Here is a 13,674-nt window from a genome sequence, read left to right on the forward strand (position 1 = left end):
AAACCATGGAGCACATGGGGTCCCATGGATGACTTCCCACGAGACGATGATCTTTCGCCATGGAAATTTAGGAAAACACCACGAGCACTCTTACACCACGGCATGGGGCGACAAATAATTCCGTGGTGAAAGAACCACCATGGTGTCTATCGTCATGGTGAAGCATGGCTTCCCCATGGTGGCGCTCGCACCATGGTAACGTGCTCTTGCCCGTGCGTTGAAGTCTCCAGAGATTATTCAGAATCCCTCTGCAACTTGAAAACTACTAGAGATAGAGTGACGGCGACTGCTCCATCGTGTTCAGCATCGAATTTTTACGTGGGTGAAGAGAACAGATGAACGCCTCGTGTCTCTTCGCTTGACTTTGTGACAAGGCACTTGGCACGCCATGTGTACGAGGGATGTCATGGGACCAGTACACCATGCAAACCAGACACCATGGAATTTTCTCATGGTAAAAGGGGCCAAAAATGAGGGGTGTTTTGGACACCATGGGATTTTGCTTCCCATGCAATCCCATGATGTCCCATGCACCATGGGACCCTCCATGGTTTTTTAGGACTGGGCGGGGCTTGGGTCGCTGGGCGTGCACCGCGGAGGAAATAACTCTAGCCAAATTTGTACGCCAAAATTCGTCAGACATGTAAAATTCACCAAAATGCATTGAAATTCATCGAAATTTGACTGAAATTCGTCGAAATTTGACTGTAATTCATCGAAATTTGACTGAAATACATCGGAATTCGACTGAAATTCATCGAAATTTAACTGGAATTCATTGAAATTTGACTGAAATTCATTTGATTTGTACAACGAAATTCACAGTGATTTCCCCATCGCGCCGCCGGGCTGCTGGCTGCTGCACCGCAAAAGCAGTACCTGCAATTCCCAAACGCATCCTGGAAAAAGGGCCATTTTTTTTCAGGAGTTGTGTTGTAATTCCAGGTACTTGTTTTCCCGCAAGAGGACCGCGGAGTGCGGCGAGCTTGGGCCAGCTATGAGGTTTTTTCCCAGGTGAAGCACGCCATGCAGTCTCGGGCTGGAGCTACTGTCGTTCCAAAAGTAGCACGGATCACTTCATGTCTCAAAGGATACGAAACGAGTCTGGAGAGTTGTTGTTGGCACGATTCACGTCCCAGTAGGCCTAAATTCGAGCAGATGCGAAATCAAATTCCTGGAATATCGGCAGGCTGGCTCTCGAGTTTGTCCTCTGCATGCAAAGGCACGGGGTAAACATACACGTGTGTGCACACTGCTTACCTCCGCGCGTTCTGCAGCGTTACGAGTTACGCCTTGGTGAACTCAAGTGGCCCATTGGCTTGTGGCTCACTGTCCCCTCTTTCTCTCTCTCTCTCTCTCTCTCTTCCCCCTCTCTCTCTCTCCCTCTCTCTCTCTCTCTCTCTCTCTCTCCTCTCTCTCTCTCCCCTCTCTCTCTCCCTCCCGTCCGCAGAGCGGGCTGAAGAGCGCCCGGCAGGCTGTCGGACCCAGCGCAGCGCTGCCGGCCGGGCGGCCTATGCTCCGATTCACAGGGGCTCCGCGAGGCCACCCTTGTTGGGCTGTGTGAAACCGAGCATTTCCACACCTGAAACAGAGCCTGCGATCGGGTGGGTAAGCTGCCGCGTTCTCACCCGCCGTCCCCGGCCGGGTGAGCGCTCTTACCCGGTGCCAGCACAGGTTCAGTCGGCGCTGGCCGGCCCGACCTAGACTGACACACACACACACTCACACGTAGCGGCCAGCGGCGGCGACCAGCGCCCGATCGACGAGCCACAGCGCCGACGGCGAGGCAAAACCAACCACAGCCGCGCCAAGCGACTGACGGGCGTCAGGCGAATGGCATCTCGCTCTCTCACTCCCATAAGCAGCCAACGAGTGCGAGAGAGACAGTGTGTCGACTGGCGGCTCGCTGACTGCCGCCTGCCTCGCCGGCGACGGCAGCGGGCCGCGCTGGGCTCGGGTCGAGCCGTCGTCGGCACGCTGGGTCTGTGCACCCGTGGTGGGTAGCGCGTTACCCGGTCACCTCAACAGCGGGTGGGTCTGGGTCTGGGTATGGGCCGGCTGTGGCCGGGTGAGCAAGTCAAAGAGTGCCAGGCCGGCCGGGTAGCGCTCGGCCGCCTTACCCACCCGATCGCAGGCTCTGACCTGAAATGCGATGCGAAAGTGTGGTATTTTCAGTATCTGTAAGTGGAAGTTTGCAGTCCCCACACTTGGTATTGCACACTGCAAGAAAAAACCACAACAAAAGTACACAAATTTCTGGTAAATTTTTTATCAGGATTTTATTGTACTTCCAAAGTACAACAATTGTTGTACAAAGTACAATGGAACCGGCATGACGAGTCCTGTGCAGTCCAGACCTCGTTGTGGTTTGCACAATTCTCGCTGTACTTTCTACAATCCCTGTTGTACTTTTATTGTACAGTTTTTGTTGTCCTATTGTTGTACAATTCACACTTTCCCTTGCGGTGCAGTGTGCAGAGTAATTACGTGCTATGGCTATTATCTTTTGGTTTGGCAGTGTATAACCCAACGCTCTGGTGTGTGTCCGCAGGTATTACGCCATCATCCACCCGATGAAGGTCAAGTACCTGTGCTCGCTGTCCCAGGCGAGGAAGATCTGCGCCGGCATCTGGCTGGCCGCCTTCGTCATGGCCACGCCCATCCTGCAGACCATCGTGAGTACGGCCCACAGTGGGCCAGAGGACCGGCGGAGGCGGACAAAACTCTAGACGCGTTTTGAGCTCCAGAATCGCTAAACGGCTCTCGAACCGAACGTGTGACCCCACCAATGGAATGCTCTCCGAACGAGGAGTCCATTGGTGGGGTCACACGTTCGGTTCGAGGCCTGTTTAGCGATTCTGGAGCTCAAAACGCGTCTAGAGTTTCGGCCTCCTCCACCGGTCTTCTGGCCCCCTGTGCGGCCAGCCCTTGGGCCAGCCTGCCACCCAGTCCCTCAGTCTACCAATCTTTTCCCTCTTCCTTCCTACACGATGCTGCAATGTCGCACACGGCAGCGACAGTTTTCTCTTTTTTGGTCGATTTTTACTCTCGAAACTTTATGTCGAAATCGCGGAAGTGCAGAGTTTGCATTCTCCACACCGAGGGGGCCACCACCCCCGTAATCCTGTGTACAAATTGGCTGGTAATCTCTGGTAATCCATGGCGTAATCACGTAATCCTTGACAAAATTCTGTCATTTTTCAACGTTTTTAGTCATTTTTCAATGTTTTTGAGCTTTTTTTCAACGTTTTCGAACCAATTTTCGAAAATTTCACGCGTAATCCCTAGTAAATTTCCCGTAATCCCGTAATCTTGTGTACACCTGAAATGAGAGTAGTGGCCCCCTCGCTCCACACGGTAAAAACGTAACCTGGTTTTCCCAGGAACTTCCTATTGATCGCCTGCGTCCGAGCTTATGTCTCTACCATAGGCTTCCTTGGGAAACCAGGTACCGTTTTTTGCGGAGCATACTTCAAGTGTGGAGTTCACCGAGGAGAATCCAAACGCTATGAATATAGCGTCAATTGATGCAATGCAAAAGCATTGCACATGAAGTGCAAATGCCTTCCCATGCCCATGCATTAGCGTTGGGCATTTTCGGGACGCATTTTCGTGCTATATTCATAGCGTTTGGAATCTCAGTGTTATCCCCGAGTTCTCAACGTTTGCACCGTGCCCGGTAGGGGCCCTGGAGTTACTCCGCACTTGAATGAGGAGACTGCGAACTCCACACATCCAAGTGAGACTCCGCCCGCACCAGGAAGTGTGGAGATCTCCACCCTTGGTTTGCCGGTGCGTACCTCGCCCGAACTCGCCCGGCAAGTGCCTCCCACACTGTTTTCTTGGCCTATGTTTTCTCGGGCCCGGAGTTTCCCCCATTCCCTGCACTGCGAGCGCGACGTCGTCGGGCCTGGCGGGGCCTGGCGGGGCCTGGCGCCGCGCCGCGCGGGACTCTTTGTTGTGTCTCGCGCGGAAAGAAACAAATCTAATCCGCGGATTCGCGGCGCCTCCGGATTGTTCTACAAAAGAGCAAGCAGGACGACTGGCAAACTTTTGTCGCCTCGGAGATGGGCGTCGCTCGCCTGCTGTTTGTGTGCCATCTGTCCTGCGCTCTCTCTCTCTCTCTCTCTTTCTTTCTCTCTTCTCTTTCTTTCTTTCTCTCTCTCTTTCTTTCTTTCTCTCTCTCTCTCTCTCTCTCTTTCTTTCTTTCTTTCTCTCTCTCTCTCTTTCTTTCCCCCTTTCTCCTCTCTCTCCTCTTCTCTCTCTCTCTCTCTCCTCTCTCCTTCTCTCCTCTCCCCTCTCTCTCTCCTCTCTCTTTTGTTGTCTTACTACAATTTTGAGTTTTGCCCGACGGCCGCCTTGGGAGACCCATCTTCTTTTTCTTTTACTGGCCCCTGTTCACGCCACACACCAAGAGGACAGTCTCTCTGCTGACCGTACTCTGAAAACCTTACCCACGCCGCCTTGTCGAAACCATTTCTTTTTCTTTTACTGGGAAAATCTTCACCCCAACCAAGTTGGTAAATCTTTCACCGTATTTAAAATTTTAAAAGTGAGAAGTTTTGAGGGGGAAAAACTCTTGCCCCAAAACAGTTGGTTAGTTTGTTGTTTTAAATGGATTTGAAACAAAAACTCTCATGAACAGCAAAAAAAAAAAAATTCGTCAATTACAAAATTATAATTATTATTTTTTTGTAAAACTTGCATGTTTAAAACCTTACAAAGTATTTTGAGCATACATTGTACAAACTAATTCACTTTGTTATACGAAGAAAAAGTTCGTTAATTGCGAAGTATTTTCTTTGTGAGCTTATATGTATGCTGCTTTTCTGTGTACGGCCTAAATTAGTTTGCAAGGTTTTCAGAGTGTGCCTACAAATGCATGATTGGTGCTGCAGGACTACAAGGAGGTGGGCGTCAAGTACTCGGGCATGTGGTGCGTGCGCGACTTCGAGGACGACTTCATCCTGCGCTTCAACGACGTGTACTCGCTGGTGGTGATCCTGGTGGTGCCCACCGGCATCATGGTCTTCACGTACTCCGTCATCTGCTGGGAGGTGTGGCACGTCATGCTGCAGCGCTGCCAGATGACCAGCGGCAAGGGGTGAGTGCGGCTCTCTCGCGGTGCGTTCCGTACTGGTGCGAGGCGGCAAGGGTTGAGAATGCATCCCTGCAGGACTCCGCACACGGTAAAAACGGTTCCTGGTTTTCCCAGGAACTCCCTGAAAATCGCCTATGCCTTCACCATTGGCTTCCTGGGAAAACCAGGTTCCGTTTTTACCGTGCACGAGTGCAAGAGGGACCGAGTGTGACGACGAGCGGCTAGCGGTGAATGTCCTGCAGCGCTTCGTCACTCTGTCTCTCTCGCACCCACTGAAAAACCAAACGTGGTCCAGACCGCACCACTGGCGTGGTCAGATGGGTGCCCAGATGGGTCTAGACCACACCAAACGTGGCCAAACGTGGTCTAGACCGCACCAACTGATGTCAAAATGGCACCCATTTGACCACACCGGTTGGAGCGGTCTAGACCACGTTAGGTTATTCAGCTCCCTGCGGGACGCCCCGCGAGTGCGAGAGAGACAGAGCGTGCCACTCTGCAGATGACCAGCGGAAAGAGGGCCGAGTTTGCAGCCCTCCTTCGACTTCCTTTCCGCGCCCAAATCACGGAGTCACGGCCGGGTTACGGATGGGGCGTCCTTTCGCTGCCTGCTGCCGGAGAGTCGTTTCCGTCGCTCTGTCTCTCTCGCGCTCACGGGGCGTCTCCTGTAGGTGCGAGAGAGACAGAGCGGCGAAAACGACTCTCGGAATCAGTCAGCAGTTTCAATTACGGTTCTTGATTGGGTTTCTCTGCACGAACGGTTCAGAATCACGCCCGGGCCGCGCCGCGTCGGGAGACATACAGCCCCCCCCTGCGGCTGCGTGGCGCTGCAGCACAGTCAGCACGGTGGAATAACGTTAAAATCGCTGCGGACGACTCTTTCAGAGCCTCTCCAATTTGCGCCTTCCAAATGCCCCGCAGTCAGATGAAGCATGCGTCAGATCTACGAAATTGGTTTCGTAGAACTCTCGTTAGCAAAAAGCCCCACTTTTACTCAACGAATGTGTCATCGTCTTCAAGGGGTCTGCCACTTCTTAAGCACTCATTGTACGCATCCAGCCAACAGTCACTCCCCCTCCGTTTGATTTTACCTGAAACACGCTTTGTATGTAAGCAATTTGTAAAACAAACGCCTGTAAGTACACTGAAAACTTATGTGTGTATTCAGTACACACTTAAGTGCTCTATGTGTGTACTCGTAAACACCTAAATATGCCCTATGTATGTGCTCAGTACACACTTAAATTTTCAGTGTAGGCAAAAAGCCTGGATGAATTGAGTGGCAAATCGCGAGTCAGTGGCAGACCCGCCGGTCGTCTTATTCGTCAGAATGTTACATTTTTGTCACGTTTGTTCGAATGTGATGTCACGATGGAACGTGCCAACGAATGTGACATATTTTTCCGACTATGACGTCACATTCTTTGAAAAAGTGTGCCGTTTTCCCCTGCAGTTCCCTCACTGAGAAAGAAAAAGTCATGATCAATACCCAATGTTGGGCGAGCTATACTTCATCACCCAAATTTGGGCGAGGAAACCTTCCTCACCCAAATTTGAGTGATAAGGAATTCCTCGCCCAAAATTTTAGTCATGACCATGACTCTTTCATTCTGAGTGCTGCGACGCGAGCATCGCTCCACAAGGACGCACGCGGCCTGTCTCGGCAGCGGCTCGTTAAAACGACCGCTGGCGATGCACAAAGCAAAATGGGGCGCCCCAGAACAGTGCAGCAGCACTGGGAGAAAGCCGAACTCACCATTGGCGGAGGGACCCAAACCCAAACCCCAACCATTACACTGTCATCCAAGTTGCAATACTTTCAACACGAAATCGTGTGATGATTATCCAAATTGCGATTCCCACAAATCACTGCTTCTCAGAGTTTTCTGCATATTTTTTTTCTGCATTGATGTCATGACAAAATCTGCAAGCCTTAGAAATCATCGCAGAGTTTTGGAATGGTGCAAAGTTCTGCGATACAGTAGTTGCTCATCACACCTTTTTGAATGATGACAGAAAAAAAAGTGCGATGAAATTTGTGTTGCTCAGAAAGTGCGGTCTGTGTGACCACCGAAACCAAAATCGAGACCGGAACAGACCGAAACACGCACGCAAAGGCGGCGGTGGGTTCCGCCCAGCAGCCCCAAACAAGGGTCCTCCACTGTGGACGCCAAGCTTCGCTAAGGGGCGGAGTGCCCATCACTCGGGACTCCTCGTGGGTATCACACTGTCAGACCTGAAGCGTAGTTTTATCGAGGGTTGAATCACTCAGCTTTTTGGAGTATACACATGAGTACATGAGTACGGTTGAGTACACCTTTCAAAACCCACTAGTTTCACATAAATACGCAATTTTAGGCTTTGTTCGGCAGACAGCAAAAACGCCAAATCATTCAAAACATTAAAGAGTTTTGATCTTTTCATACGTGTCAGTATTTAAACAGAGTACGGACCTATCACACATGAGTACGCTAGTGATTCACCCCTCGAGTCTTACGCCTTACTTCTAGCGTGGTGGCCGCCACGTTCGGGTTCAAGCCTAGTTCTCCGTTTTCGCCTCTGCCTCTCCCGCCTATTCAAATGCATAGGCCAAGTCGTCCACGCTGCGCTTGGCTTCAAGCGTAAAGCATTCCAGAGTAGTCTGTGGGCTTGAAAGAAGAGAACAACCACGCCGGAGCGTTCCGCCAGCAGACTGATTCCGAGAGGCGTTTTCATCGCTTCCTCCCAAAGGGACGCCCATGATTGCGGGAGGGACAGAGCGACGAAAGCGACTGTCGGAATGAGTCTGCAGTGCAGTCGGTGCGCCGCGACGCCCACACTGTCTGCTCCTCCTGGCTCCGCGGTGCGCGCACCGCAACGAATTGCCAACGCGGCGTCCCCTCGACCGCGCGCCTCGCCGACCAGGAACCACTTCACCTCGGCGAGCGGGGCGCGTGGAACCGTGCAACCCCTGGGACCCGCCCCGCCCCGCCACGCCACGCCACGCCCCGCCACGCCACGCCACGCCACGCCACGCCACGCCGCGCCCCGGCCGCACCCCGACCTCCAAGAGCTACTTTGCATTGTTGATCTGGCTGGAGATTGCCAGAGGATGGAGCGGTGCGGTCTGTGTGCGCGCCGGCCGCCCGGTAGCCGCCTTGCCTTGCCAGGCAGAGCACCTCCTTTCAAGCGGCGGATCCAGGCGGGGGGGGGGGATGATTACTGTCCCCTCTATCCTTTGACCTTTAAATAGCCGCCTTGAAGGTAGGCAAAAAGCGACACTTTGTTCCCTTCTGGACGGAAAGTGCTATTTTGTGCGCTCTCTCTCTCTCTCTCTCTCTCTCTCTCTCTCTCTCTCTCTCTCTCTCTCTCTCTCTCTCCCTCACTCACGCACTCTTTGACTGCACTCGTGTAGATTTTGTCAGAATGTCAGACACATATCTGAAATCCTGATCAAAATTCGCGCACCTCTGAAAGCTGAAATTCTGAAAAATTACTCTGATATTGATGGTTTGAGTTCTTCGGAATGCCAGGAGGTGTTTTCAGCTTTCAGAGGTGCGCGGAATTTTGATCAGGTTTTCAGACAGGTTTCTGACATTCTGTCAAGATTTACACGAGTGTGGCTGACTGACTATGGCTGACTCACTCACCCTTTGACTGACTAACTGACTCACTCACTCTTGACTGACTGACTCACTCACTCACTTACTCACTCACTCACTCACTTACTCACTCACTCACTCACTCTTTGACTGACTGAGTGACTCACTCACTCTGACTCACTCACTTACTCTTTGACTGACTGACCTACTGACTGGCTCACTCTCATTCATTCATTCATTCATTCATTCATTCATTCATTCATTCATTCATTCATTCATTCATTCATTCATTCATATGTTCCTTCTTTCATTCACTGACTGACTGACTTATTCACACTCAAACACAAATACGGAATTGAGAGAGAGAGAGAGAGAGAGAGAGAGAGAGAGAGAGAGAGAGAGAGAGAGAGAGAGAGAGAGAGAGAGAGAGAGAGAGAGAGAGAGAGAGAGACCGCCACTGCTTTCCTTGTCGGCAGCCTCAACGTGGTGGAGAGCATCCCGCTGTCCAAGAAGCGGCAGGTGGGCTTCCGGGAGTCGCTCAAGAAGAACGCGGGGCAGATCCGCATGGAGGAGGAGACGCAGACCGTGAAGCAGGTGAGTGGAGCGCCGCCCAGGCCGAGGCAGGCCGAGGCCGCGAGAGACTGTGTTGTCGAAGCAGCTCGGTCCACCTCGGCCTCGGCAGGCTGGGCCTCAGCAGCCTGGGCCTCCTCGGCAGCACCTGGGCCTCGGCCTCGCGGCCCATTGTGCTCGGCATTGGCATGCGGTGTTCGCGGTGTCCTCGTCCCGGTGCGGCCCTGAATCGTCAAGAAACACTGTGTCAAACCGAGTGTGGAGCACTGTGAGAAAAAAGTACGGAAAAAGTACGGAACATGTCTGGTCAATAATTTGCCTGGAACGTCCGTACTTGCCAACTACGGAACGTTTCGTACTTTTTTTCCGTACCCATTTACATGGGTCCAAATGGAGCAAGACGGAACGTTCCGTACTTTTCTCCGTACTTCCGTACTATATTTTTCTGTACCATTTCCGTACAAAAGTACAAAATTTTTAACAGTGAGTACATGCACTTGAAATGCGGAGGTTCGGAATTGTCAGTCGCTCCGCACTTCCGAGTAGTCCACTTGGCTTCACAGTGAAATCAGGGGCAGCTCGAATACCTCAATGTCCTTAAGGAAAGGTCAGGGAACGGGTTGGAGGGAGGGAAGATCCCTACTTCTTTTGGCTCTGAGACCCACCTGGAATGTAATGTAGCCAAAAGTCGCAACTTTGCACCTGTGTACTGGTATTCCAGGTACGACAACGATGCGAATGTCAAGCTTAACACTAAAACATGGCTTGCCCCATGTTCGTTAAAACTCATTTTCTATAAATGAACCTCTCCACATTCTTGGGATACCATTGCGTAATCAGGCAAAGAGTGCCGCCTTGACCCACCCCTCAGGCGCGTATCCTAAAAAAGGGAGGGTCGTTTTGCTCAGGTTCGAGTTGCAAATAAGTTAACCCCCAGTACAACAACAAATTAATTTTGCTTTTAAGTAAAAAGACAATAGGTTTTTGTCATAACCAGGAAAAGTGGGAAAAAGGGTTTTGGTTTGGGGACAGGACCCCCCCCCTTTTTCCCCCCGCCTTTTTTTTTCGAGCCTGGATACGTGCCTGAAGGTCATCACGTGACCTCGGTTCGGCCTTGGTGTGGCTCGCTGTCGCTGACACACGTCACGTCCGCGAAAGCCCACACCGAAGGCCAAGCCGAAGGCCAAGCCGAAGGCCACACACTGGGCCTGGCCCTGGGCCCGCTGGGGCCCGCTGGGGCGCGGCATTGGGACAAGGGCACCGCATCACACCGCAAACAATTAACAAAAACCCACGCTTTAATCCTTGCGAAGTATTTTGAGCACACGTAAGATATTTTGTTCTTTGAACTTTGTATAAACCAGGAAGTATTTTTTTGCAAGCTTATGCATGCTCAAAATACTTTATTTTCTGACAAGCTTCCTTTCTTTGTAAGGCCTCTGTAAGTACTCTGCAGGACATAGATTGGGAATCAACGAAGGCGCTTGCTTCTGGCAAAAATGTTGCCGGAGGTGCCTTTGCAAATCCAAGCCGAACAAAGCAGGTTATTGGAAAAGAAGGAAGAATCTTCTTAAATTTACGAAGGACCTAGGTAAAGATCCGATGGATTTTCGTTGATTTACCAAGAATCTTCGTAAATTACCTAAAATCTTTGTTAATAACCGCAACCCCTTTCGTGAATTCACAAAGGTGCATTCGGCAATATTTTTGCCAGAGGCGCCTTCGTAAATTCTGGAGATTTGTTTTTTCAGTGTAGTTTGTAAGATTCTGATAGTGCCGGTTTTGTAGGTGACAGACGACAAACGACGACTTGGGAATTAGACTTTTAAAATAGCCATTGTCAGGCGATAACGACAGTGAGAGCTGTTAGCTTCAACTGTCTCGGGACCAAAGGAGCGCCCGAGGTCGTTTCTCGCAGTGTAGCAGCAGGCCCTGGCCTTGACCTGGCCTTGCCGAGTGCAACTCGGTGCAACCCAAAGAGTGTCTCGGAGTGACACCGTCGCAGATAAGCAATGGCTTAATTATTCTCTCATCGATGTTCATTAACAAGCATCTAAACGCATTGAGAACATGCATTGTGTCATCCATCTGCTTTGAGCCTTGGCTTGATCAAGGGGAAATCACTGTGAATTTCGGTGTTCAAGTCCGATGAATTTCAGTCAAATTTCGAAGGATTTCAGTCAAATTCCGATCAATTTCAGTCAAATTCCGATGAATATCAGTCAAATTTTGATGAGTTTTAGTTGAATCTCGATGAATGTGAATGAATTTTAGTGAATTTTACATGTTTGTTGAATTTTGGTGTACAAATTTGGCTGGAGTTATTTCCCCTTGGGCTTGATGATGAATTTGTTGAACATGTATTGCTTTTTTGGCAACGCAACCCAGAGGAGAGATAGGAGGAGGAGGCGAAAAGAAGCCTTTCCGGGCTTGCCCACCTACAATGGGTGTGTAAGTACACCAACTTACACTACGAATCCAAAAGTCAGACTTCTCAAAGGTGAGACTGGAATGTCTTGCCAAGTTTTGGTCAGACCTGAAGGTCTCGCCAAAATTTGGTCGCACCTAGATGTCGCACCACAAAAGGGTGAGATATTTTTGCCTGACCGCTCTGTGGCCAGAACTTAGAACCCAGACAATGCGGTTCTAGCGGCCTGTTCCGTAGTCAGACAAAAAACTTTTTGACTCATTTTCAGACTTGATCCTGACCATTTTATGACGAGACATTCTTGTCTCACCAAATTTTGGCGAGACCTTCAGGTCGGACCAAAACTTGGAAAGGCTTTCTGTCTCGCCATATTTTGGCACAAAGTTTTTATTGAAAATTTCAGTGTTACCAAAAGACAGCGGCCTTTCCTACCCAGTGCGGTGCACTCTAAAAGTCTTATAGTGAAGATTCTCCATATTATGGTGAAAATTCTCTAGATTATGGTGGTGCAGCTGATTTTGTAACGTTCCATTGGAAATACTCTGTACCTTACAGATATTTTGTAGAACGTACCACTGGAAATTCTCTGTACCTTATAGATATTTTGTCAAATTTCTTCATTGTATCATGGAGAAAATCCCCGCCATAATATGTTGTTGCAGCCTATCACCGCAAGACACTTAGAGTGTGGGGGACACTGGTAAAACATGCAATAAAACTGTGCCCTAACAGGGCGTAAACGATGTAGGCCCCTCGACCGGTGTGAATCGGTTTATGCCCTAATCAGTTTATGCCCTTGGAGGCGTGAATTAGTAAAGGACTGCAAGGCGCAAAATTTCAATTTTAATGCCCTTCCAAAGGCACTAAGTCATTACGTCAGGGCGTAGTTTTTGTGCAATTGTTTTACCAGTGTAGTGGAGCCCAAAGCAAAAACCATTCACTAAATGTATTTGTATAATTTTGTACGTGGTCTCACACAATTTTAAACTTGTTTGCAACTCGTTCGCACAAATTTGTACGCAGAACCGCACAAAGTTGTGGGATATTGTGTGCAAATTTGCGCGAAAAGCACGCGAGCGCAAAATTGTGCGAGACCACGAGCAAAATCATACAAAGGAATTGAGTGTGCACAAAACGGAGCGAAATATTTGTTTGACGTGGTTCTCGCCCGCCCCCCCTATGTAGGTGACCAAGATGCTGGTGGCCGTGGTGGTGGTGTTCGTCATCTGCTGGGCGCCGCTGCTGGTGGACAACCTGCTGACGGCCTACGGCGTGCTGCCGCACGGCTACGAGCGCGTCGGCGACCTCAAGGGCTACAAGTACATGAGTGTGTGCTTCCACCTGCTGTCCTACTTCAACAGGTAAACTGCCGTGCCGCCACGCTGGCGTGGGCGGTGTGTGCACAGTGTGCCGACGCGACGGCGGGACGGCACGGCAGGGCCCTACACTCCAAATGGAAAGGCGACAACATTCCCACCCTTTACTGGCGGCAATTTTGTACATTGGCGGGGTCCAGGCCTTACCGCCAATAGAAGGGCGTTGCAAAGAGAGAGATTACGCACCGCCCTTCCGGAACCGTTACTACCCCTTTCAGAAAGCCAAGGGCAAACGTCACTGGCGGTAATATTTTATACCTCCTTTTGACGCAACCCCTGAATGGTGCAGAATGGCAGTATAATACTTTGCACCGCCTGTTTCGTGCGGTTGCAGGGTGCGTATGGCGCGAGGGGTTACCCACTCCGGAAATCGTGTGTACACTCAGTCCGGTAATCGTTCGTAATTTGCTCAAAATTTTATCGAAAATCTTAAAAGTTTCAATGGAGAGGGATATGTAATAGACACAAAACACTCAAAAGCTAAGAAAAATCTTCAAAAACCTCTCCTTTTATGCAAGATTTGTTCAGGAATCGCGGGAATCCGGAATCGTGTGTACGCCCAAGTACCGAGTGGGTAACCCCTCGGTATGGCGGCGCCCAGATTTTACCGCCTTCGCA

At 50.4% G+C, this 13,674-nt stretch overlaps 1 protein-coding gene across 1 annotated transcript in view; it reads left to right on the forward strand.

The window, feature by feature from the left end:
• The window catches only part of LOC117651406 (gastrin/cholecystokinin type B receptor-like), a 71,172-nt gene that overhangs the window by 52,924 nt on the left and 4,574 nt on the right, over positions 1-13,674 (forward strand). Inside the window, exons 3-6 of the mRNA XM_034395441.1 lie at positions 2,552-2,675; positions 4,899-5,104; positions 9,159-9,276; positions 12,866-13,041. Coding sequence (XP_034251332.1) covers positions 2,552-2,675; positions 4,899-5,104; positions 9,159-9,276; positions 12,866-13,041 — 624 coding nt within the window. The remainder of the gene's footprint in view (positions 1-2,551; positions 2,676-4,898; positions 5,105-9,158; positions 9,277-12,865; positions 13,042-13,674) is intronic.

The sequence above is a fragment of the Thrips palmi genome, unplaced genomic scaffold (assembly GCF_012932325.1).
Source record: "Thrips palmi isolate BJ-2018 unplaced genomic scaffold, TpBJ-2018v1 HiC_scaffold_5, whole genome shotgun sequence".
Lineage (NCBI taxonomy): Eukaryota > Metazoa > Arthropoda > Insecta > Thysanoptera > Thripidae > Thrips > Thrips palmi.